The sequence below is a fragment of the Chaetodon trifascialis genome, chromosome 1, assembly GCF_039877785.1.
Source record: "Chaetodon trifascialis isolate fChaTrf1 chromosome 1, fChaTrf1.hap1, whole genome shotgun sequence".
NCBI classification, from domain to species: Eukaryota; Metazoa; Chordata; class Actinopteri; order Chaetodontiformes; family Chaetodontidae; genus Chaetodon; species Chaetodon trifascialis.
In genome coordinates this window covers 2,439,149-2,464,601 of record NC_092056.1, presented here as the reverse complement: position 1 = coordinate 2,464,601, position 25,453 = coordinate 2,439,149, and the positions used below count along the sequence as shown (strand labels likewise).

Below are 25,453 nucleotides of genomic sequence, written 5' to 3'. Positions count from 1 at the left end.
ATATATATAATATATAATGATGTATTGTCTCTTGAAGTTCTTTTACTTCGCATTTCTGCCTCACAGTTTTCACTTCTCCGACCAGAGAAGCCACATGTTATCATAAAACTCCAAAGCAGTTTGATCTCTACAAACTAAAGCGCCCACAGAGGGTGTAAATTATAACAGTTACTCAAAAATGTCCATTTATCAAGGAGCTACAGTGGCTGTAAGTTATTTTAACACTACATGTAAACATGTCCTGTCGGAGCCAGCACAGGCTGTATGGTGTCAGGAAGCCATATAAAACATGTACAAGACCTCTTTCAGAGGGGGAAGCACGTGTCACAGCAGCCAGGCGGCGGTTAATGACCGAGGGTGTCAGGTAAACGCAGGCTGGCAGTGGTCTGGTCGTCGGCGGACATCGTCTTTTATCGGCTGTGTTTTCCAGCTCCGCTCAGCAAGAAGAGAGTCGGCTCTGTTCTCTGTCAGAAACACACCGAACGAGTCTTTAAGCATTCATTCTCATTCTGACAGAGAGCAGCCGACATGCATGAAGACGCAGCCGTGAACTGAACATGTGGCGGTCAGGAAAGCTGTAACTGTACATTCAGGGCTCATATGAAGGACTACAGGAGCCCAGAGGATCTTCACACCAGCGAGGTTAAAAACAGCTTTCAAAATCCACTAGAGACAAAAGAAAAAAAAAAAGAGCTTGGTCATCAAGTTAAGAACAAGGTGGTTTCTCTCTTTCCTCTTTCGGTCTATTTAAGAAAAAAATTCACCGGAAGAGCAAAGACTGATTTAAAGAAGCATTAAGTCTGTTAAGTGAGCGCTTCACATAGAAAAGACAGAATGGACATATAAACAGACGCGTCACAACATATTTGATGGACTATGATATGTGTGAACTCAGTTGTCATCAGAGCAGATTTGTGAGGGTGTTGCGCTCACTGTAAAACTGTAAGATGGTTCAACATTGAGGTTGAAAGATGGTAGAATATAGCTGGTGTCAGCTGACTGTTACTGAAAGATTTTATCATGGAAGTTTTACATTTTACAACCCTGGAAATGAGGACTGTAACAAACCAATATGCACCTGAAATCACATTTTACTATATATATTTAGCATATAGTCACAGGCTAAAATGAAGATGATGCATGATGCATCATGTGAACCTCAAACTGTCTGTGGTTCAGGCTTCTGCACTCAAAGAAACGCTGTGAACGTGAACCAGACAGCAAATTAAAATTCCCTCCAAAAGACCTTTGCAAAATGAATTAGCTGCATATAAACGGAATTTCTAGCAGACAGGGTGGAATTTGTTGTGTCCATATGGTGGAGGCTGAAAGGTAAATATGACCTTTAATGACTTCAGCACCAAAGCTGTCACAGTTCATCTCAACATGAATATGCTGACATGAATACTTCATCCAATATCTGTCAAGAAACGTCAGTGTGGAGCAAAGCTGTGCACCCGTCGACTGTCCGGCACTGCTGGGCCTGAAGCTACGCAGCTAATGTTGCTAAAATGTGAACTTTTCACAGATACAGAACACACTGTTGATGCAGTTCCTCTTGTCTTAAAGTTTGTGTCCTCGTAGGCTAAAATCAACTCAGTCGAATTAAATATACGTATTTGTTTTTCCAGTTAACTCTGATCCTGTAAAATCCAAGATGCCTCCACCTCTAAACCATCTGTTTTCTGACAGAAGCGTGTTTTATTTGCTCTGTTCGGTGTTCGGACTCGTTCACGTGCAGCAGGAGTCGGGATCTCCTGTACGAGGATGAAGCTTCACGCTCACTTCTGATCCGCACACAGCAGCTATTCATATGGACAAGGTCAGAAAAAATAAGCACACTCTGCTTTCAACATATTTTCTCCTCAGAGCAGACGTCCCGGCCGCGGGGAGCTTCTCCTGTCTGAAAACTTTCACTGGAAGTTACTTTATGGAGGGTAAACATCAGCAGAGCACAACGAGCGCCGACTCACCTGCAGGTCAGATGATGTAACGGGGAGGACAGGTGAGCTTTTCCTCAGCATGACAAACAGTGTGGATTCAAAAACACAAGCAAACAGCTCCCCCCAGCTCTGCGCTTCAGCGGCTCACAATGATGAAGGCTTGAAAATTTGTCAGAAAACACAAACTTTAAAAATTCCATAAAACATTGGCGATATCGTGTCCAACACATGATTTTATTTACATTTTTGAACTGACAAAAATGAGAATTTCTACTGCGTTTTTGTCTTTAAATGAGTGCATGTCTATTAGAGGATTTGTGAAATATAAAGAGAAGACTGACATGACTCTCATGTTTGTATGATCAGTGCAGAACACAGTTTAAGTTGGCTGGAAGGCTGGAAGCATCAGCTAGCATGACCCCGCCCACAGCTCAAACAGCCGCCTGTACTGACGCCTGTACGATCTTTAATCAACACATCGTTTGTTTAAACTGTACAGAAACAGACAGACTGTGGTTTCAGAGGGAGAACTTTACCCTACGCTAAGCTAATCGTCTCCCAGACTGCCGTCTCCCAGACTGCTTTGCTTTTATATGATGATGTCTTACTTTTGTGCCCAAAAAGAGGAAGTAATGATTGAGTAATAAGAGTCTTTGACCAGTTTTGTGCCGCTCAGATTCAGAGTTAATCAGCGACTCGTGAAGAAAGAGTTCAATATGTTGTAATCATTACCGATTGATTCATCAACAAGGCATCTCCACTCCGTTTTCTGCTATTTTAAGTCCTCAATTCAGATGAAAGATTAATTAATTATCAGGTGGTTCCTGATTGGTCCATCACTTGTTCCTTAGTAACTATTCATAGTCTGAAAGCTCAACAAATCGTACGGTGGCGTCTCACAAAGACTCGCTGAAGCCAAAGCAAACAACAAGTGTCAGTGTTCATCACCGCTCTGCTCGTCCAGCAGCTCTCAGGCCTCAGAGAGAGCCCTTTGCTCTGAAAGGAGCTTATGAATAAAGTTAAATGTCTGCTGATCCCCGAGGATTTAACTGACTGTCATCGATCCATCGCTGCGGGTCACCTCAGCTCCGCCTGAGAGGATCAACACTGGGACTGATGAAAACTGCAGAATTAATCAGCCTCAGACACAGAGTGACTCACAGTTTGCCGTTATTATGTACAGTATCCCGTTTTGTAAGCGCAGAACAGCTTTGCTTTGTTGACAGGTTGCAGAGGTGGAGCTCGAGCGAGAAGTTGTTCAGTTAGTCGGACGTTTCAGTCATTTCACCCGACCCTGCAGTCTGTGGGCACACCCTGACCCAAAATCTCAGGACAAACATCCCAGAGATGGAAAAATCTAAACGTTGCAGAGGAAATATGGCGCAGTTGCTGACACAATGCCACCCTCCAGGAACAGCGAGCTCAGCCAGACCCCGCCCTCTCTGAAGGCCGGTCCAGGTGCTTCAGTTACTGCACACCATTCAGATTTAAATCCACAGAGAACAAGTCCAACTCTATGCCTCTCAGATTCAGCATTCTCCCCATTCCTGCATCCTCCAGCCTCTCATCAGAGCGTTCACATAGAGCCGGAGCGACGACGCAGAGGGAGATGGAAGCCCAGTATTCATGTTAAATGACGCTTTGATCCTTCTCAAGGTCCTGCAGAGGTGTTATCGAGCTGACTCATCATAAATCTACTCATCAGCTCCACTAGTCTTACCAACAGTTAGTTCTTACATCAGAAAACTTTTCCTAAAGCAGCTGTACAGCGTCCTTGAATCCAGTCCTACAGCAGACACTCTTTGCTCAGCAGCGTGGGTCCACTTTCTAATGCGAGAGCTGATCACTCTCTCCACGTTACCTTTGAAAAAGGTGCATCACAGTCAGACCCCGCAGGTTCTGCTTCACGCCACAAGGCCCATCTCCAACTGCTGCTGCGCTGCAGTGAACTCTGCTGCTGAGAAACACACCTGAAAGTCCTGAAAATATTCCCTCGCTTGCCCTTTGACTGCGTTACTGGTGCTTTGAAGTGCTTCTCACAGTAAACTACGTGGAAAAGAACCAAATGCAGGCAGCTTATTCCTTTCTAGGCAAGAGGACGACATTTGAGGGGCTACGCTTAAGACAATTGCACCCTCTGCACCGAGAAGACAGACCTGAACTGTCCTACATTAACAGGCTTTGTCCTTAGGAATGAAGGTCCTTCCTGGCCTTCACCAGGACGCAGCAATAATCTGACTTCCACCTCTTTCAAAGTTTTCACTAAAAAAGTACAAAAGGTGGAGGAGGACGGAGGTTGTGTAACATCAGAGCATAAAGAGCTAAATGGAACATGTGCTGCTGCTGGACTGTGTTACTGTCATTATGTGCCACTTAAACTAAAGCTGCACTCCCATCACAAGCTAAGTGGGTTCACTTGTATCCGCAGCAACAGCGTTTTCAGGCGTGTGAATACACATGCCGCTGTTTCCTGTCCAGTGAGCGCTCGGTGGTGCCTGACTGAAAGAGCAGCTTTGTCTCCAGTTCGAGGCTCTCTTTTCTTTTCAGGGTTGAAAGCGAGCGGGTGGAGAGACGTTAAAGGGACGAGGTGTGATACTCTCAAACGCTGCAGGAGCCCGTTAAAGAGCCCAAAGGTGACGACGGGACAGCAGAGCACAGGATCATGGGAAATCTGTGCTGATGTTTTTATCCAACGTCTGGTCTTGTGTCACTTTGTTGCAGAAAAAGACGGGGATCGGTTAAGCTCTAAAAATACTACTCAGAGCGATTAAGTTATCGTAAACTGTAACAGTTTAGCTGTAATGGAAAACAGACGTTTAGTGAAACCGATTTAACGTCTGATTTCTCAAAAGACAACATTAGCCCGATCAGACAGGTAGGTGGAACAGAACACACACCCCCAACTCCACCCCTGTTTCCTCCTTCACCCCCATCAGATAAGTCAAGTGTGCCAGACAGCTGCAGTTATGTTTCCTTCAAAATAAAAGCCTTTGCTTGGTTTGAAAACGTGTAAAAGAATGACAGACCATAAAAAACCAGGCAACAACAATAACAGTGATTCTTCTAAAGCTACTGCTGCTATGATCACTACTGCTACTAACACCACCACCACCATAAATAACAACACATTTATAGAGCTCTTTTCAAAACCCAAGTCACAAAGTGCTCCACACAAGACCGTGACAATCATGAAAACAAATGTAAAACTAATCAAATGGGGAACTTCTGTGCAAAAAGAAGACGCCGGCCTGCCCAGAATAACAGAAGTGAAAACAATTCAAGTCAAATAAGTCCAAGAAAAGCACAAGTGTGAAGAATTTTTAACAAAAATAATCAGGAAAAGCTCCCCAATAAAAGAGATCGATGAAACTGTGATACTAACTTTGATACTAAGTTTTGGAAATTTTGGAAACTTTTTACAACAGAAATCCATTTAAAAACACAGTAGATTAACTGAGTAGATCTGAGGTCGACGTTTTACTATAAACAGAACTACTGAGCAGAAGAAAATATTTTATGGGTCATTTAGGCTGAAGGTTTCTCTGACTTGGTGTCCTTAAAGTGTGTCAGAACTTCTCCTTGTGTCAGTATTTCTAGATAAAAAGCTTAAAATGAATCAGTGAGTAATATAAATTTGCATGCTTGATTTTAAATTCCTACATTCCTACTACAGAGTCTAACTTCGTCCCACATCAGGTGAACATCTACAGTAACTAACTGTGACTAACTGAGCTCAGCCTTTGAGAAATGCTTTTACTCTGAAAGCAGAAATCAGTGCTCCTCAGGCTTCGCTGTGAGCAGCTTGACGTCGGTGTTTCCCTCTGAGGTTTGAAGCCTGACCTGGTCCCAGTCTCTTTCCTCTGCACACAGCCGAGCATCCTGAGCTCTCTGCTGCTCTCTGGGACCTTTAAACTCAAAACCTGGAGCTCAGCTCACTGAAGAAGAGTCAGACTTCGACAGCACTGAAAGTATTTCTCCAACAGGTGAGTTAAATACTTTGTTTTGTTCTGTTTTATGAATGAATGTGTGAGAGGACCAGGCCTTCATCTGACAGATCAGCATTAGCATGTGTGCTTTATTAAAACTGAATTTTCACAAAACATTTCAGAAATGTATTTCCTTAATATATCTTATTATGATCTTACTGCCGTACATCTTAGAGCTGTACTGTGGGTTCAGTTTGCCATCTTTGTGTTCAGTATGAATTTTCTTTACTGAAAGAGGAACAGTTCTTTAAAAAAGGAATTAAAGAACTGCATTTGCGGTTTCACTTGAAACAGGACGTTTTTATCTCAGTATCATATTTGCTGAATTTCAGAACAAAATCATTAGAATAAAAATAAATTCATTTAGCAGCAGCCAAAAGCTGACATAAAGAAAACCAACTAAAATCAAAGTTAATTTTACAAATCACTCTTAAACAGATCTTAAACACTGTTATCATAGTAAATTTTTTGTCTTCCACATGAGAAAGAGCACAGTACAAAACATCAGAGTCAGTGTAACTCATAAATCTATAAAATCTGTCTACGGCAGGTCACCAGCAGACGTCACGCTGCTCTGAGAGTCTTACAGGAACATTATAGTGACTTGTTTCCATTATGGAGGAGGGTCTACAGTATTTCTGTAATGTGAATCATCAAACTCGATGTTTTCAAACCTGACTGAGAAATGTTCCTCATGTGGAGAACAAGCTTTAAAAAACACGAGGAAACAGGTGAGGATCAAAGCCCCGGTGCGACCACACCTTCGGCCTTCCACTCCTCCCATCATGTCTCACTTTTCCGAGTCTCCCGCCTGAATGTCGGCAGTGTTGAGACCTGATGGAAAGGCAGGACCTGGAATACACAGAGGGCTGTTTACATAGGCCCTGTCGTCAGAGCTGCCATAATGCGGGCTTCAGGGGGAACAGATCTGGTCTTATAGGCCCCGGTCTCTCTGGGAGTGGACCTCAGTGGCAGCTGAAAGAGCTCAGTGTGGAGCCGACCACCGGCACGGCTCACACACAGCTCAGCTGCTAATCAACTGTCACTTAGTCCAAACAGCGCGGCTCAGTCCGGAGGAGGCACCCCCTCAAAGGGAAGTCTGAAGAAAGTTAACCCTTCTCTGACACATCTGAACGACAAACACGCATTTTAAAAATGATATGCGTTACCAGAATAGGGAGGAAACAGAAATGTGGGTGATGTCTGTCACTGTTCACCCAGTGATCCACAAAAGCTTAACGTGAACACCAACAAGGCAATAAAAGCAGGAAGAAGCCAGCCAGCAGCGGTGGTAGATGTACTGAGATGTTTTACATGAGTAAAAGAAAAAATAGCACAGTTATACCCCATTACATGTACACACAGTACACATTTTAAGTTAAAGGACACAAGCATTATCAGCGAAATGTGCTTAAGTTTAAGTAAAAGTATTCAAAATGACTCCATTCAGACTGTTGTGTATATTATTGGAATACTACTACTGATAGAATAAGAGGGAAGCAGCATTTTAAAGTTGTCAAAGACGAGCTTAATCTAAGAGATTATTTGAGAAGCAACTGCAATCCGGAAAGAAATGGACTGAGGGAACAAAAAGTATTGAGGCAGTATTTTCCCCCAAAATGAGTGAAAGTAGAAAGCACTGAATTCGCTCAAAAGAACGTCTTAAAAGAACATGCATGTTCTCTTTCCCATCATAAACATGTACGTTCGAAGGACGGCATTGCTCCTTATGCTTAGGACGGGTTAAAAGCAGAGAACAAATCTCCTGACGAGGATCAATAAAGGATAACGTTACAGCCCCCCCACACACGCCAGAAGACGCTCCTTTCCTGACGTCTTCCAGGCTTTCACCCTGCGCTGCATCTCTGGCCATAAGTGAGAGACGTGTTCAGGTTGCACAGAGTGTGTTGGATTTCTGCAGCTCAGAAAAGTTTGCAGGAGCTTGTTGAATCTGCGGTGAGAGCCGGAGCTGCATTTCTACCCGACCACGAGCTCAGAGACAGTCTGTTTCAGTGTTTCAGTGCCTCTAAAGCTGCTCTACTGTTGGCATTGTGGTGGTCTGGTTGTCTTACGTGCGGTGGGGAAGAAGCCTCTTTCTGAGTATAGGGCTCCAACATGAACGCACACTATTTTCTGGTGAACTTTCTAACAGTTTGGGTTTTATTTCATGAGAGATTTCTGTATTTGTGTTTCTGCCTGTCGTCAGTTGTTTTCTTGTGTTGCCGCAGCTGTCAATCAGTGTGATCAAACCACACCCACACAGTCCTGATGAGGCAGACTTTTGCAGACTTTAGAGTCAGTGCGTGACTCTACATGTAATTTCCTACCTCAAAAAAGTGGATTTAGTGCTAAATAACTCCGAAAATAATCACCTTCATTAGGCCTGAGTGGGCGACAGCAGCTGTCATCAGACTCTGAATCAAATGTTGATGAATCCTGATTGGTGCCCAGATGGCTGTGGCATCACCTTTAGGCCCACACAAATCAAGAAATTTCTCCTGTCAAACACTGACAAGTGTTCTAACTTTGGGAGGAAATATTTTGTTCATGATGGACCCCAAAGATTTGAAACCGAGGGGCTTTAAAAGCAGCAAAAGGCAAAGAGAAAGGAAAATTATTCCAGGTCAGTTAAAGGTCCTGCATTTCTAATTAAACTTGAGTAAACGGCTCTTACCTAACACATCCTCAGACCTGAACAACAGAACAGGTGGGAAACGGAGGCAGTTTGCTCAGATTTCAGCACTAAAACTACTTGGTTAGGTTTGCAGATCATAGTTTGAGTCGAAATAAGTTTGTTACACACAAATTACGTTAAATATGTGATGTGAGTATGTTGCTTAACTAACTACTATTTGGTGGCATGGTGGAATGGTGGTAACACTGTCGCCTCACAGCTAGAAGGTCCCGGGTTTGATTCCCGCTGTGGGCGCTGGGGGTGTGTCCTCCACCATGCCTTCGGTGGCTGCTGCTCAAGGAAAAAGGGCCTTTCTGTGTGGAGTTTGCATGTTCTCCCCGTGTTCACCTGGGGTATCCTCCATAAAAAACCCCCACCAAAAACATGCAAGAAGATCACCACCTGACCAATGGTGACAAACAGAGTTGGGTCCCCAGGCGCCGCTGTCGGCTGGCAGCCCACCGCTCCTGGTCTGCCATGGAGCACGGATGACCAGGATGGGTCAAATGCGGAGGAATTAATTTCACAGAAGCATACCCTTTCGATGACGTCACGTATGAAGAATGTCTGACGTGTGGTCGTATCACTTCTGATGCACGTGCATGTGGAAATGTCCAAACTGAATCTGGGAAAAGTCTCAGGCCTTCACTGTAGAAGGAGGGAGGAGCAGGAAGTGTCTCTCAGATGGAATAACAGCAAATATTTACTTTTGAAAGAACTGGAGCTCCTTGTTTTCCTGTGAGAAAATAAGAGGCGGTTGTTAGAGAGAGAGATCACTCAGCCGGCACATGAACGTTACAGAGATGTGCAGCTGTGAGTTTTCCTTTGGGAAAAGAAGCTGCTGTGGAGCTTCTGTGGAGGAAAACTGGAATCATGTTGTATGGGTGTGTCAGACATTAAAGGTGGAGGTGTGGACTCCAACAGTCAAATGACAAGAATCAAACAACGTGGATGAATTTTGACTTGAACATAAATGACTCATAGTTTCATTTGGATCTTATGACCTCAGTAACATGAGCTGGCTTCTTCCAGCCCAAACAAAGCAGACATTCAGTGTTGAAACTGCAGCATCACTGGAAGCTTAGCATCATGTGTTTCCAATGACTGTTCAGCGTGCATCTTCAGAGAAGTTACTGGTTTTTGGTACAGGTCAATGGATCCTTTTAAGACCAATCAGTAAATACAAACTGTGATGGAAATGAGAAGAACCATTTTTCTTTTTCATATTTCAGGTAAAACATGATAAGGTGGATTGTGTTACTGTCTGCGTGTCTGCATGTCATCTCAGCATCATTTGATTACATTTATGAAGAGCACTCCTTTATGGGTAAGAGCACATATTTATGATAACTAATGTCATGAATTTACTGGATGTGAAGAGAGAGACCAAAACTTTGGAAATATAATCATCTCCTCTTCAGTATCATTGTCATAACCAACACCTGCTGCTGAAATTCACCAGAAAACTCTCGTTGATCTCCTTCACAGACCCGGAGGATGTGCTGAGTGTGAGCATTCCTCTGGAGGAACCACAGCGTCCTCTCCTGGGAGGAACATTGGTTCTCCCGTGTTACTTTGAGGTGTGTAATTATGAGCGTTTACTACATGTCACTTTGTTTTGAATACCAGTATATTTTCTGCTGTATTCGATACAGAATATTTACAGCTGAATCAAATCACTACATTAAATCTGAAAGGGGTTGTTCGTAACAACAAATCCACAGAGAGTTATCACCGAACTCTGCAGCTCTGTGGAGCTTTCTGACCCACTGGTCACTATGTGCCCAGCACCAAAGGGAAGACGGACACACTTAATTAATGACGAGCCAGTGAAGAAAGTACCTGAAAAGTCAGATATTTACTCAGGAGCTTGTGAGCCAAGACAAAGCTAAAAGGAGAGTTATTATTGGATTTAAATTCATCAAGTGGACAGAAACACAACTCAAAATGAATGCTGATGTTGTTCTGAGTCTGCTCGATGTGTAAACAGCCCACCGTCTGCTCAGATTAGTTTGAGTGCTATTTAAGTTAGCTTGTCATTGTGTACTGAGCACCTTTCTATTTTCTAATGCTACCTTTAATTAGCTTCAGATGGTTGTTTGTATTTAGCAAACTGGTGGTGAATGAATTTTTGTTTCCCATGTAGGACCACACTGTCCCAGACCCCGGAGCTCCCACCATCGCTCCTCTTTCTCATCGTATCAAATGGAGCCTTGTTACCAAAGAAAAAGTCACAACTATCCTAGTGGCCTTGGAAGGACAGGTGCGTATCAGCGAAAGCTACCTGGACAGAGTTCATCTGGTGGGCTACCCCATGACTCCTACAGACGGTAGCATCAAGATATCTGAGATGCGGTCCAGTGACTCAGGGGTCTACCGCTGTGAGGTTCAGCATGGCATCGAGGACAACCACGACATCGTCCATGTGCAGGTTCAAGGTATGCAAACAAGCTCTCAAAGAAGTGTCACATCACTGTCACATAATGTCAGTGAGGATCTGAACATCCAGGAGAAAGTTATTTGCTTGTTTTTTAATGTTCCACAGTTTTCCTGGTTGTCAAATTCCTGTAGGTGTGGCCGATGTGACGTAAACTGCCATAACTCTCGAACTTACTGCACAAATGCAACCAAATATACAAGACAGCCACACACACTTCAAATTTCACATCTTAATTTCGAGGAATTCGTCTCTAGGTATTGTGTTTCACTACCGTGCCATCATGGGTCGCTACAGTCTGACTTTTGAAAAGGCGAAAGCAGCGTGCACCCAGAACAGCGCGGTCATGGCTTCACCTGAACAGCTCCAAGCAGCCTTCGACGATGGTTTCCACCAGTGTGACGCTGGCTGGCTCTCTGACCAAACAGTCAGGTTGGTTGTCACAACTCTATGCTAACTCTGATTAACACAGGTGGAAGAGCAGCATGACACAAACACATTCAGGGCTGTAACCTGACTCTCAAACATGAAAGTTAATGTGTTTCTGCCAATGTCAGATATCAGCTTGTGTTTGAGGGGACCAACTTTTCCAAAATCATCCCTGTTTGCAAGATTTTGTCCTTTCTAAGAGTGACGACATACAGTATTTCATATTGAAGACAGCAAAGCTTATTTTCATTTAACTCAAGGTACCCAATCCATGATCCTCGTGTGAACTGCTACGGTGACAAAGAAGAACTGCCTGGGGTCAGAACATATGGAGTGAGAGACCTCAATGAGACCTATGATGTTTACTGCTTCTCTGAGATGATGACAGGTAAACTGAGATGAACACTGCAATATCTCTAATGGGACTGGTGTGAGAATTTTCTTAGGTTCTTTCCCTATTTAACTTCTCTTCTCTTACCTAATACAGGCAGAGTTTTCTACACCACCTCTGCACAAAAGTTCACCTTCTCTGAGGCTGTGGTGGCATGCTCTAACCAGGGAGCTCAGCTGGCCACTACAGGGCAGCTTTACCTGGCCTGGCAAGGTGGGATGGATGTGTGTAACGCCGGCTGGCTGGGAGACAGAAGTGTCCGCTACCCCATCAACATTCGTCGGCCACAGTGTGGAGGAGGTCTTCTGGGGGTGCGAACTGTTTACCTACACACAAACCAGACAGGATACCCACTTCCTGAGTCCCGCTACGACGCCTTCTGTTACACAGGTAGGCCATCATTCAGGGAGAGTGGAGATACTGAGAGCACTGTTACCATACGCTGATAATTTCACTAGTCAGAGATTCTTATGCCAAGAGATTAACCGCCATTGATGACCTTTGATTGTAAAAGGTTATCCAGGAAAAGATTGTGCTCTTCAAGGGAGCTCTCAGCAGCAACAAGGATTCTGCTGGGAGACCTAATTGCCATGTAAAACAAATACATGCATGAACACTGAATCACTGAACACTGAGTCAACAATACCAAACGCTTGGGGTGATGGAGTTGTGGGAGCAATTAGGTATCAGCAAAGTAATAGTGAGTCAATTTGTGCTGGTTTAAACCTTGTGAGGTTAGACATTTTACATGACTGGAGAGGCCAGGCTTGTTATAAACTCAACATTACTGGATGGGAAAATTTCAGCACTTTCTTACAAATCTATCTCCCCGGTTACCTCCAGAGTCCCCTGACGAGGAAGGTTCAGGCATCGTAGAAGAGGGCAGTGGTGTGCTGAGTGTTACCACAGTGACACGGAGCCCAGAGGTGTTCTTCAGGAGAACGACCACAGAGAGCGAGGCGGTCGGAGAGGTGGAGACTCAACAGCCTACCATTGTGGACTTCACCTTCACAGACAGCACTACTGAGCTGCCGCTGCTGCTGCCTCAGCCACCTAATATCACAGAGTTTGTCACTGACCCGATAGAGCCAGCCACCGCCCCGCCCGACACAGGCAGGGAGCCCGGCAAAGGCTTTGTGATGCCTCAAACTGGTCAGTGACAGAACTGCTGATGCATGTTATGATCATTGTAACATCACATATGAAGACCAGCCCTAATACTAATGTTGATATGAGAATTTCCCATGTTTCTCTGTGCAGGCGTAGTCTTCCATTACCGCTCAGGCTCAAGTCGTTATGCCTTCACCTTTGTTGAGGCCCAACTTGCCTGCCAGAGTGTCGGAGCATCCATTGCCACCCCAGAGCAGCTGCAGGCAGCATACGAAGCTGGGTATCACCAGTGTGATGCAGGATGGTTACTGGACCAGACTGTAAGGTAAATCTGAGATGTATTTTCAAAGCAAGGAGAGAGATTCTTGTCCAAAACACTACATCATTACAATTGATCTTTTCTAGGTATCCTATTGTTTTCCCTCGAGATAAATGTGCTGGTGATCTGGGGGATCAACCTGGAGTTCGGTCTTACGGTTTACGGCAAGCAGAGGAGAGATATGATGTGTACTGCTATATTGATGGACTCAAAGGTAAGAAAACACCCCTCTAACTTAAAAGAGACTTTTGTGGAACTCAATTTTATCATACACACAATAACAAATCAACATGATCAGACTAACCATCATTATCCTACTTTTTACACAGCTATCAAAAGACATCGTGAGAGAAAAATTAGTTGTTTAAAGTCATTATTTATCCCCTTCTTGACATCTCCTCCTCATCTGCTCCACAGGTGAGGTTTTCCATGTGGGCTCTGCTGAGGGTTTCACCTATGATGAAGCTGCTTTTAGCTGTCAAGAGCAAAATGCTGTACTGGCCTCCACTGGAGAGCTCTATGCAGCCTGGAAGATGGGTTTTGACAAGTGCCGCGCTGGCTGGCTAGTGGATCGTAGCGTCCGGTATCCCATCAACAACCCCCGCGCTGAGTGTGGAGCAGGGAAATCAGGAGTACACACAGTTTACGCACATCCCAACCACACAAGCTTTCCTGAGCTTGACGCCAGATTTGATGCATATTGTTTTAGAGGTGAATGTTGACTATTGTTTAATGGGCTAATTATTATTTTTTTTAATTTTCATTATCATTAATTATTGTGTCATTATTACAGCGGACTTTTTGCTTATTGCAAATGAAACTGGACTGAACATCACAGATATCCAGGAGGCCCTCCTTAACCTAACATCAGTTACTGATCTGTTGAGGCCTGGTAAGATATATTTAAATCATGAACAAATGACTTGTGGAAATGTACCTTTTATTTCCCATGTCTCACACAGATTTTTTTCTCTATGTCCCTTTAGCTGTTCCGTCCATTGTCACTCCCATCCCTGTGGAAACTTCAGGCTCCGGCTCAGGCTCAGCAGACTTCAGCTCAGGGTCTGCCTCCGGGGGTCCCTCTGGAGACTTGTCGGGCTCTGGACACCTGGCTGGTTCTGGAGACCATGTAATCTCTGGAGATCTGTCTGGTTCTGGAGACCTGTCTGGTTCTGGAGACCATGTAGCCTCTGGGGATCTGTCTGGATCTGGAGACCTGACAGGTTCTGGAGATCAGGTCACCTCTGGAGATATGTCTGGTTCTGGGGACCTGTCTGCATCTAGAGATTTGTCTGGATCTGGAGACCTGTCTGCATCTGGAGATTTGTCTGGATCTGGAGAGCTGACCAGCAGTGAAAGTTCTGGGCTGGGCAGTGGAACATCAGGTTTCACCAGTACAGATGCTTCTGGATCAGCTCTTGGGGGAGAAGGATCTGGTATCAGGGTTGTTTTTTCGGGCATCGACGGCATTATCTCTGGAGAGGGCTCAGTTTCAGGAGAACTCCAAGAAGCTGGAGAGGGAAGCACAGAGGTCCTTATCTTCCCGTCATCTGAAGCAGGCTCTGGAGTGCTCAGTGGTAGTGGTGAGCTGTCCGGATCTGGCAGTGGATCTGGTTTAAGCTTGGCGGAGAGTGGCTCTTCAATTGAAACCTCTGGGGAAAGTGGACAGTTCTCTGGCATATCATCAGGTTTCTTCACCAGCCAGGACTTTTCTGGGTTTAGTGGTTTCCCATCAGGATTCTCCTCTGGAAGTGCTAGTGGACAGTCAGGAGAAGCTTCAGGAAGTGGAGATGGTCAGATCTTACTGATTGATGGTGAATTGATTGATGTGTCCACCCATACTACCCACAAGGAGTATGAGCTTGGTGGAGGCCTACTGGCATTCAGTGGCTCTGGAGACATGTCTGGATCTGGGATTCTCAATGGTGATCTCAGTGGCTCGGCCTCTGGAAGTGGCTCTGGGTTCTTCTCAGGTGTGACCTTTGTGGGGTCAGGGTTCACTGAACTTACAGGGTCATCCTCTGGAGAGCAGGAGGCCTCAGGGTTTTTGCTCTACAGCTCTGGACAGGGAAGTGGTGGACATTTATCTGGATTTGGAGGCTTGAGTTTCGTTTCTGGGTCTGGATCAGGAATGTCTGGATCAGGGATGTCAGGATCTGAGTCCTCAACTAGTGGGGAAGAAGGCAGTGTTACTTTCTTGACTGGGGATTTTATGACAGAGGTGTCAGGAGACACCACACACTCTATGGAGCTTGGACAAGGGTCACTGATGTACAGTGCAGAAGGAAGCAGCAGTGGCTTTTACTCTGGCAGTGGAGATGACCTCTTGTTCACAACCAGTGGCATTTCTTCAGGAGCTTCCTCTGGAGTTCTGCCACAGGTGGTGCTGCCCTCTCCATCCAGTGAATGGGCAATGACAGAGAGCACTACAGGACCAGAGGAGGCCCTTAGTGTGACTGAACTGTCACAGACCCTTGGTGAATTCTATGGAACTCAGGGCCCGGTGCTTGCACCCGCAGGACTGGCTGCTCCTCCACCTGCAGCGCCACCAGCCTCTGTGCAGACACCTGGCATTGCTGAAGAAACTGGTTCAGTGGCGGGTAGGTCAAACATTTATTTCTGTGACAAATCTCTATTTTCTATCATTAATTGTATAATATCATGACATTTTTGACAGTTCTGGTCCTGTATTCTGGTAAAATCGTGGGATAGAGTGTGTCGGGGGTATGGAGATCAGTGTTTGTTCAAACTTGGGACTATACATCCCCGAACAGGAGCTCACTGGTAGAGCTGAAATGATTGGTTGATTAATTGATCAGTTGATCATTTTCTAAGAAACAAAAAGTTTCTGTTCACAGCATTTCAGATTTGCAATTTTTCCTTGTTTTCTAAGTATTCTTTGACAGTAAACTGTATGTTTTAGGATTTTTGGTGGTAGAGCAGTCGTCCGCCTATCAGGAGGTCGGTGGTTCCATCCCTGGCCTCGGCAGTCCAAACCTAAGATACTGAACAAAAAAACCCCAAAAAAACTGCTCCCTATGCTGTGCCATCGGTGTGTGAATTCATATGTATGTTGCTTTGGATAAAAGCGTCAGCCAAATGAGTAACTGTAATTGTAAATTGTAAATTGTTTTTAAAGAGCCATAAAAGCCAAAGAGCACACTGAAACAATGCTGTATATCACTGCTCCGACCAAATGACAACTGCAATTGGTAATTCACATTTCATCAACTTAAGTTTACATGAAAACCTGGAAGACTGATGCACAGTACAGTAAAAGTAGTACTAGTGTATGTCATGTTTAAATCACTTCACCTGTTTTTCTAGGTGGTTTCAACCCATGCGAACCCAACCCATGTGGTGCTGCTCCATGCACAGCAGAGGATGGGGTTGCTGTCTGCCATGGTGAGTCCCAGAACAGCAGCAGGCAGCAATTTTAACACATTCATTTCTTTCTTTGAAAGCTACTGAATTCAATATTGTGTGATGATGTTTTGGTCTGCTAGACTTTGCCAGCAGTGTTTGTCTGTATGTCTTTGTCATTGAAAAGTTTGCATGTTTTATATTGTTGGTCTGCATTCTGTTTATTAATCAGCTTGTCAGTTATATTTTCATATAAACACTGAACTGATTGTGATTATATTGACTGTTTATGAGTAAGACTTACTGGACTTACCAAAAATCATTTATCTCTCCCTGCTGTTCTGTCCTGGTGTGTTTTTGCATCATATTTTTGCTATGTTTTGTGTTCCTTTGGTTCCCTTTTATTCATTTTGTCTGTGTCTGGCTATGGTTTTCTGCGTTTGTGTGGCAGACTGAATGTTAGGGTGCTTGTCAAATAAGTATCAGCTCTGCTCTGAGGTTGTACAGCCTGTGTGTCACACGTGTTATCAAAACTGTCTTCAGCCTGTATGTTGTTTTTGGTCTGCTGTGCCAGGATGCCGCCTCTGCTTGGCTATATGCATGCTAAACATATGTGCTTTCTGGCATCATATGGGTGCTCTCAACCTGCTGAATTTCAATACTCATCTTCTGCTGCAACTAACCACAGATTCAAACACAAACTTACTGCACATATTACAACAATCAGTTGTTTTCTTCACAGAAATAAACACAGATTTGTTATATTTCAATATATATAATTCATGATAATAATATGGTTACCTGAAACACCTCAAATAATGCAATTTATCAAAGGAACAGAGATGATGACTAAGTGTGCAGTAAGTCTAATCTGGATCGGAGGTTGCAGCAGCTACAGTATTGTTCATGAACTTTTCAGTTCTGAGGTGTGATAGTCCTTCTATCACAGCTTCACCTCCCTCACCTTGCTGGCCAACCTCCCACCCCACCCCACCCCACGCTGAAACAGTAGTGTCACCCGCCCCCCTTTTTTGCAGAGGTAGATGTCTGCCATTCCAACCCTTGTGCCAATGGAGCCACCTGTGTGGAGAGTGCAGACTCTTACAAATGCTTATGCCTGCCCAGCTACGGAGGGGAACGCTGTGAGATCGGTATGAGATCAGCTTCAGCTAATAAATACTAACAACAGCCTCTCAAAAACAACTGAGGAGAGAGATGCTAAACATCACCACCAATAGCATCACTGCTCACTGTGACTGTGAAAACACAAAGTCACGAGGAGTCGTGGTGGCCCAGCAGTCGAAGATGCACGACATGTTGCAGTGATGTCCCTGGTTTGCACTGGGACCCTTTTCAAAAAAGGTCATAAAAGTAACTAAAGGGTCAGTTCACCCCAGTCCTTGCTTCCCAGGAATAGCATCCAGTGATGCAGTCATTGTTCAGTGTTTTACTGCTCCAAACATTGAACATTTGACCCTTTATTAAAACTTATATGGAGTCTTTCCATGTTTCCAGAGTGATGTGCATGAGATACCAGCAAGAGCAACACTCAGCATCAAAAGAGTGTGGATGATGCTTCTTTTGTCTGCTCTTAGGAGAGCTGCTAATGTTAGCATGCCTGGCTAACTAGCCCTCTGCCTACTCTGGTTACAAAGTCTTAAGACAACAGCATATTATTAGCTAGAAACATCATTTCAGGTTACGTTTGAAATAGTCGTGTTCAGCCGTGTTATTCAAGGGATTCCACTGTAACAGAGAAGCATCCCATTATGCAAAAATTGCTGCTACGTCTGAGTGGCAAATCTGCAACCATTATCAATGTTAACTGTGTCAGTGCCACGTTAGAATACAAAGCTTGACAGGCATAGTGACAGTGACTAAGGGGGGAGGAGTTAGAGAACCTCAAAAACCCAACTGCAGGGTGTGTTTTCACAAAAAACATCCCAACCAGGATTAAATGCTAAGCACACTAAACGATCTTCATAAAGACAATTTATTTGAAGTGATTGATAATGCAATTTCTAAGGTGTGTCAGGCAGAAGTGTCTTTCATGCAGATTTGACCACTGAACCCGATGCAGTGTTCCCTGCAGTGGTTGCATGTGATATCACCATTCTGGGTTTCTTCAGGTGGGATCCTTTCAAGAGCAGCAGAGATCAGATCTTAGGATTTTAAATGGTGGACAGTGCAGACTCCTAGACATTTCCACAGGCCAACCACATAAAAGAGTGTTAGGGATGCTTCTGGAGGTGCTTAATGAGTTACCGTGTACATCCTGTTCTTAGATTAGATTAAGAGGTTCATCATCCTTTCTTTGTACCCATATATTATGAAATGTCACCAGAGCCAATTCCATTTGCTGATGAAGACAGTGAGAAGTTAGAAGTGCTGCAAACTTAGTGGACCTGGAGTTCAGATAATGTCAAGCATGCTGATCCCAAGTCTGTGGATCATCCTGTGTAACAGAGACATTGTCTCTGGAAGGACATGTTGTGAAAGGCATGCTGTATCTGGGCAGAGACAGAAATCTTAGAGGTGGACATCATGCACAACAAAAAGCCAACACCATTTGGGGTACATGGGAAAGTATGAAAATACTTCTGTGTAATTTGGGTGGACTGACCCTTTATGTTCAGGTTATTAAGGAGGAGCAGGAGAATGAATGAAGCCTTTGAGTGTTAGAGTAAAAGGAAAAAACTGAAATGCACAATTACATTACTGTTGGGCAGGGCTCTCCCAGCTGAAGTGAAGCATTATGTTTAATTTTCCAGTCTGTACTGGGACGTTTGTTTTGTATGTCGGGGTGGAAACACTGTCCATTGTCAGATTTGTACTGGACGCCAGAACGACTGAGGGCAGAAGGAAAAACGCTCCTCACCGACTCACAAGACAAGTACTGAACAGGCAAAACTGAAACACTACATGGGTTGTGAACAATATCAAGCACTTTATCAGCTGCTCAAACACTACTACTACTACACAGACAGCAGAGAGAATGATCAGAATTCAGAATGGCTTCTCATCATCAGATGCTGTGCTTTAGTTTCCCAACCCATTTGTAGTTGTGGATGAGACAGAAGATTTATTTTGGAGTGTATCTGAGTCTCAGAGCCCTGAAAATGAAAACCACCTGTGCATATGTAGGTGAAAGTGCAGTCAGAGTGCCATACACTGAATGAACACTGACTCTCCGGTGTTGTGGCTGCAGATGAGCAGCAGTGTGAAGACGGTTGGACTAAGTTTCAGGGGAACTGCTACCTACACTTCTCTGACAGAGAGATGTGGTTGGACGCAGAGCAGCGCTGCCGGGACCTGAACGCCCATCTGGTCAGCATCATCACCCCGGAGGAGCAACACTTCGTCAACTGTGAGTGGAAAAATGTGGTGTGTGTGTTCGTGTCCACGGAGATGAAGACAGAGAGGAATGAGAAATAAAGTCTCGGCACTTCTTTCTCTACAGCAAACGCACAGGACTACCAGTGGATCGGACTGAATGACAAGACAGTAGAGAATGACTTCCGCTGGACAGATGGCACTCCACTGGTAAGTGAGGACGTTACACTGTTGTGTTTCTCCTATTACAGGCAGAGTATAGTTTAGTTCGGTTGCATGGCCTAGTGCAGCAGTTTTTTTTATTTATAACCCCTTAAAATCAGTTGATTTTGCAATCCCTTGTCAAAGACTGTAAATAGTGTAAGTACACACATGCAAGAGGGTGTAAATTTAATACAAAGACGTGCAAAACAACCACAAAGAGACTCTTCATCACCACAAAGACATGCAAAGTGACTACAAAGAGACACAAAACAACCAAAAAGAGACTAAAATGACCACAAAGACATGCAAAATGCCTCCAAGGACAACATTCAAAACAACAACTGTAACTGCAAACAAGGTCAATTATTACTCTTTGTTTATTCCTGATGCCTCAGAGCTAACCAATGAATCTAACTCAATACAAATCATGTTTTCACTGCATTAATAGTTCTATATTGGGTTTCATTTAACTTTGCACTTTGCATAAGTTCAACATGCTTGAAAAGGTTTTTTTTTTTATGATTTTGACTTGTGTATCTCTGGTATGTAAAGAAAGGAAAGAGGTTGTCTGAGCAGGCAAATTCAATGCGATGCCGTAACAAGATCCAAAATAGCTCAGCACCATCCGATCTGCATAAACACAACCTCAGCTGCACCACTCCACCCACCTCAACACAAGTGGGTTTATTGAAAGAAAGAAACAGGTGCAACGCAAAAAACTGCCTTCGTTACAGGGAGTTTGGATTGAGAACAGCGTGTTTGAAAAAGGTGGCTGTGTTGGTGGAAGCTGATTGCTTCATGTACTGGTGAGATGACACGCTGTTTGAGGAACAGAATAATGAGTTTGACGGCGAAGACGAGCAAGACGTGGCTCTTAGCTGTTCTCTGAGTCTAGGTTTACATTTTGGTCGAGTAAATTTCTACTTACTCCTCTTCCACAGCAATACGAGAACTGGAGGCCAAACCAGCCAGATAATTACTTCAACTCCGGAGAAGACTGTGTGGTGATGATCTGGCATGAGAACGGCCAGTGGAACGACGTGCCCTGCAACTACCACCTGCCGTTTACCTGCAAGAAAGGCCCAGGTGTGTTGGTTCAGACCTAACATCTGCTGCTGCTGGTTTGTTAGCCTACAATAAGATAATGATGTAAAACCAAACTAAAGCGCTAAAAGAGGCTAGAAAACTCGATAAAGCTGCAGAGCTGCGACATAATTCTCCATGAGGGTTTCAATAGCGCTGCGAGGGAGCGCCCTTTCACACAGAGCCATTAGACTTGATGATATACTCGCAACTGTGTTATAAGGTAAGTTCACTGGCTTGATTGCAGCCGGTAGGCGATTTGAGGGGAGATGCTATCTTCCTTGTTTGCAAAATGACCAGAATGCATCCCCCTTGTTAAAGTGCCTCTCTCCCCCTAGTAGCAGAGAGATCTTTGAGCCTTTATCTGACTGAGGTTTGTGTAAGTTAGAATGTATGACTGAAATATCAGCAGTCTAACAGCGCCGTGCATTGATGAATCCACATCCATGATGCTGAAGTAGCAGACAGATTTGTAATTGCGGCTTTTTCTTTCAGTCCCGTCCTTCTGTCAGCTTCATCCTGGATCTATAATATCCTCTAAACTATATACTATAAATACTCTATACACTCTACAGAGTTGTGTCACCTTCAATACCAAAGTGACAAGTAGCAGCATGAAGTCATGGAAGAGCGAGAGGATCATAGAGACACATTGCTGCCCAGTATTCCTGTAAAATTCCCATAGTATCTCTATGATCACTCTGAGCAGCCATTTACTTAAAAAACACGTGGGACACCTGGTTTGATAAAGTGCCCTGCGGTCTCTGGTTCACTCCTCAGTGTCCTGTGGCGCCCCGCCAGAAGTGGAGAATGCCCACATGTTTGGTAACAGGAAGGAGGAATACCCTGTCAACGCCATCATCCGGTATCAGTGCAACCCGGGTTTTACACAACGCCACCCTCCGGTGGTTCGCTGCAAAGCCGACGGGCGGTGGGAGAAACCCCAGGTGGAATGTACTGACGGTGAGGGCGCTCGGCACGAATACCCATCACTCATCTTGGGACTGCTTTGCAGAAAAGAACAGGTGTGTTATTTCTTAACAATAACTCACTGTCGTGTTTTTCTCCCGCCGCAGTGAAAGCCAGAAGAAGAATACATCGGAGGAGCAGCAGGAGCGCAGCAGCCAGCAGGAGGCTCCACTAAAGCAAGAGGAGGACTTTGTTATTTTAAAGAACATTGGCAGCACATGAAAGTCCATTTTAGTGAAGAGGAACTGAAGGGTTAAACTGTTGGAAGGCCCACATGAAGGCTCCCACAGCATGGTAATGTGATGTCTGTCCGTCCTGCCCCCTGACCCTCATCATAGATTTGAATTCTATATAATAACTTAATTGCTCTGAGTTTATTTTTATCGTGTGTATTGTAATATAGTTTTGTTTGGCGAAATCATTGCTGGGATATGAGTTTTACATTTACAGAAGGCAGCATCTGTCTGGTTCGCTGTTGACATGTTGCTATAAAACTGGTTTATGGCGTAAGGTCCCAAAAAGTCAGCTTCTATCCTTCAGGCCGGTTTCTGCACTCAGTCAGTGTATCTGAAGGTTTCGCTTTCAGAAGAAGGCCATTCACCGCCGTTCCTTTCATTGTACGGCATGAAAAACTACTTCCACAGAGTGAGAAACCATTACAGGAAAGGCAGTCAAAGGCGGCACCGAGTACAACTGCACTGCTTAGACTGTTTAATTTGATCTGTGTACGCTGGAATGAATGGTCCAGGGTGGGAAAGGTGTCAAACCGGTCACCTGACAAACATGTCAGTCCAACTTTATTATTTAGAGCATGTTCAACAGCTGGAAGGGATGTTTCATTTCAACTCAGGTCTGACACAAGCAGTTCTTAATTTAAACTGTCAGCAGGAGTACGTCAGCATTTTGGGAAATGTACTGGGAATCTTATTTAGGATTATTGGACTATTTCACACCTCTAAAGTGGACATATCTCCTTAAAATGACCCCCTTCATGAGTGGAAACAAGAAGAGAACATTAAACAGGTGACAGTCAGACTAAACTCAAATCCAACACACTGAGCAGTCCGCTGTAAGAGACTTTAGGTCAATGTGAAAACACAACTTTTATTTATTGATTTCACACAGTGACAGAGTCTGTGCTGGACTGAGCCGGTGAGTGTCATAGAGAGATTCAGTGCGACACACCATCAGGATGAATCAAGCCTTCATGTTTAATCCGCTCGTTTCTCCACAGTTTGTCATGTTGGCTGGTTTGAGCCTTTTGTTTTCTGTGTGTTTTAGTTGCCATCATCTCCCACAAGGCTGTGCAGTGCGTGGTGTTTGTGTGGAGCAAGTGTCAGTGTAATGAACCTGTTATCTATTTCATGTTTGTAACCTCAGAGGAAATAACCTCGCTGTAAGCATTGCAGTGTGAAATGCCTGTTGTTGCTTTTATCAGACTGACTGCTTTCATTTGTGCACTTGTTTTGTGTCCTTGTTGCTGTATTTGGAGGCTGTGCCTCCTTCACACATCCTGCCACCTGCTTCATGAGAAACCAAAGACTGAGAATTACACGCCAGAGCTTTATTCACTAATTTAAAGGATACGTCTGTCAATATTCTCTATTTTCTTATTGTCAACAAATCACATTAAAAGACCAAAACCAACCATGAATCTTACGGACAAGTTCTGTCTGTGTGTCCAAAGCCTGATTTATCTTCTTCCTCTGAGCCATAGAGCTCCAGTGCTGCTCCAAAACTATTACAAACACATCAATGAGCCACACGCTTTTACTGGCTGACATGTTCCTTCATCACCATGAACACACCGCAGATGCATTAGAAGAACTCGATGCTGGGATGCCAAGCACACATCAGCAGTGCACGTCCTGTCAGACGCTTCACACATGTCTTTTTTTACGACGGTAGCTGAAGGAGAAAATGCTTTTTGAGCCGCAGGGGATTTTTCGGTTGCGGTGACGCGAGAGGCCCCTGGAACAAACTGGCAGCGAGGCTGAGGGCGGTCACAGATCCAACTTCTTCAACACACAACACACACATACTGCAGTTTATTTTAAGTTAGTCTTACACACACACACACACACACACACACACACACACACACACACACACACACACACACACACACACACACACACACACACACACACACACACCGTCCTGCTGCCGTCACTAGAACACCAAACATTCATTCATCCACAGCAGAAAACAGCTGACAAACTCTTTGAGCAACGTTTTGTAAAAACTACAGCGAGCAGCTGTTTTTATGAAATTACAGATTATTCTTTAAGAGTGAAAATATGCGTGTCACCTGTTTTTAAAGATGAGCCTTCAGCGCCACAGACAGGGTCGGACGGCGCTGAGAAACATCTAACACGCTGTTGGTTTTGGTTTTTCGTTGCATTTGTTGTTGACATGAGGTTTCAGTTCAGTTCTGACACACTGGCTCTTTGCATGGAGCAGCTAAACGCACAGAACTGATATGAAATACATGAAATATCATTTAAGAGAAACACATTCGGCCTGTTTGCCTCATCCTCATCCTCATCCTCATCCTCATCTAACAGTGTCTTCTGACTTTTTGTGGTGCAGAGTGAACTCACGTCTGAATGTTTGTACTCACACTGATGGACACCAAATAAAAACACTTTGGTTATTAACGTCTGTGATGGATTCAGGTTTCTCTCATTCTGTATGTTCCTCATCTCTGTCCATGCAGCGCACCTAGATTAAGACATTAAGTTTACAAGTGTGAAGCTTATATAATAAGGAAGCTGCAGAGGTCAGTCAGTGCTCTGGCGTTCCAGGAGGGTCACCGCCCAGATATTCCAGGTACAGACGACAAACACGTCTTTCACCTTGCGTCTGCCTCTCAGTGAGCTCAGTGTTTCTGTGGCAGCAGCTGAGGCGAGCAGGCCACAGCACTGACTCACAGGAACAACAAAATGACGGTAAATTTGTATTTGCCCAACAGGTTGGGTTGTGCATGGCGTCAGCGTTCCCTTGTGACTGAATAGGGTCTTTTAAGGATCCTCTGCACTCCACCCTCCACACACACCGGTTCACCTCTCTGCCCCGCGCCTCCGGATGAATCGTTTCTCTCTGCTCTCAGCACATTTTGCGTGAGCTAATTAGCAGAACACAGAAAATGTTTGTAACCTAAAACAAACTGCTAAGCGCTTCTTTCTGCGAGCCATTTCTGATTACATCAC

General features: G+C 44.3%; 1 protein-coding gene across 2 annotated transcripts; it reads left to right on the top strand.

The window, feature by feature from the left end:
- The first annotated feature begins 5,808 nt into the window (after positions 1–5,808).
- On the top strand, positions 5,809–24,905 carry LOC139336273 (aggrecan core protein-like). 2 transcript variants are annotated; one of them, XM_070970327.1, is made up of 20 exons: positions 5,809–5,926; positions 9,836–9,930; positions 10,092–10,183; positions 10,750–11,041; positions 11,298–11,472; positions 11,730–11,857; positions 11,957–12,250; positions 12,704–13,012; positions 13,121–13,295; positions 13,376–13,503; positions 13,707–14,000; positions 14,083–14,181; positions 14,276–15,889; positions 16,617–16,694; positions 17,690–17,803; positions 19,861–20,019; positions 20,113–20,195; positions 21,131–21,275; positions 22,053–22,235; positions 22,349–24,905. In XM_070970327.1, the coding sequence occupies exons 2-20, from the start codon at positions 9,843–9,845 to the stop codon at positions 22,414–22,416; spliced, it is 4,518 nt and encodes a 1,505-aa protein (XP_070826428.1). In that variant the 5' UTR covers positions 5,809–5,926; positions 9,836–9,842; the 3' UTR covers positions 22,417–24,905. The 2 variants fall into 2 exon arrangements, with proteins under 2 accessions (XP_070826428.1, XP_070826421.1); XM_070970320.1 differs by lacking the exons at positions 5,809–5,926; positions 9,836–9,930; positions 10,092–10,183; positions 10,750–11,041; positions 17,690–17,803 and having other exon boundaries at positions 11,328–11,472.
- The last annotated feature ends 548 nt before the right edge of the window (positions 24,906–25,453 follow it).

Bases quoted from the DNA above. Each gene is read 5' to 3' on its own strand.
- LOC139336273 (XM_070970327.1), top strand. From the start codon at position 9,843: ATGATAAGGTGGATTGTGTTACTGTCTGCGTGTCTGCATGTCATCTCA. The intron at 15,890-16,616 runs GTAGGTCAAACA...CTGTTTTTCTAG, and splicing joins AGAAACTGGTTCAGTGGCGG to GTGGTTTCAACCCATGCGAA. The intron at 17,804-19,860 runs GTATGAGATCAG...TTGTGGCTGCAG, and splicing joins AGGGGAACGCTGTGAGATCG to ATGAGCAGCAGTGTGAAGAC.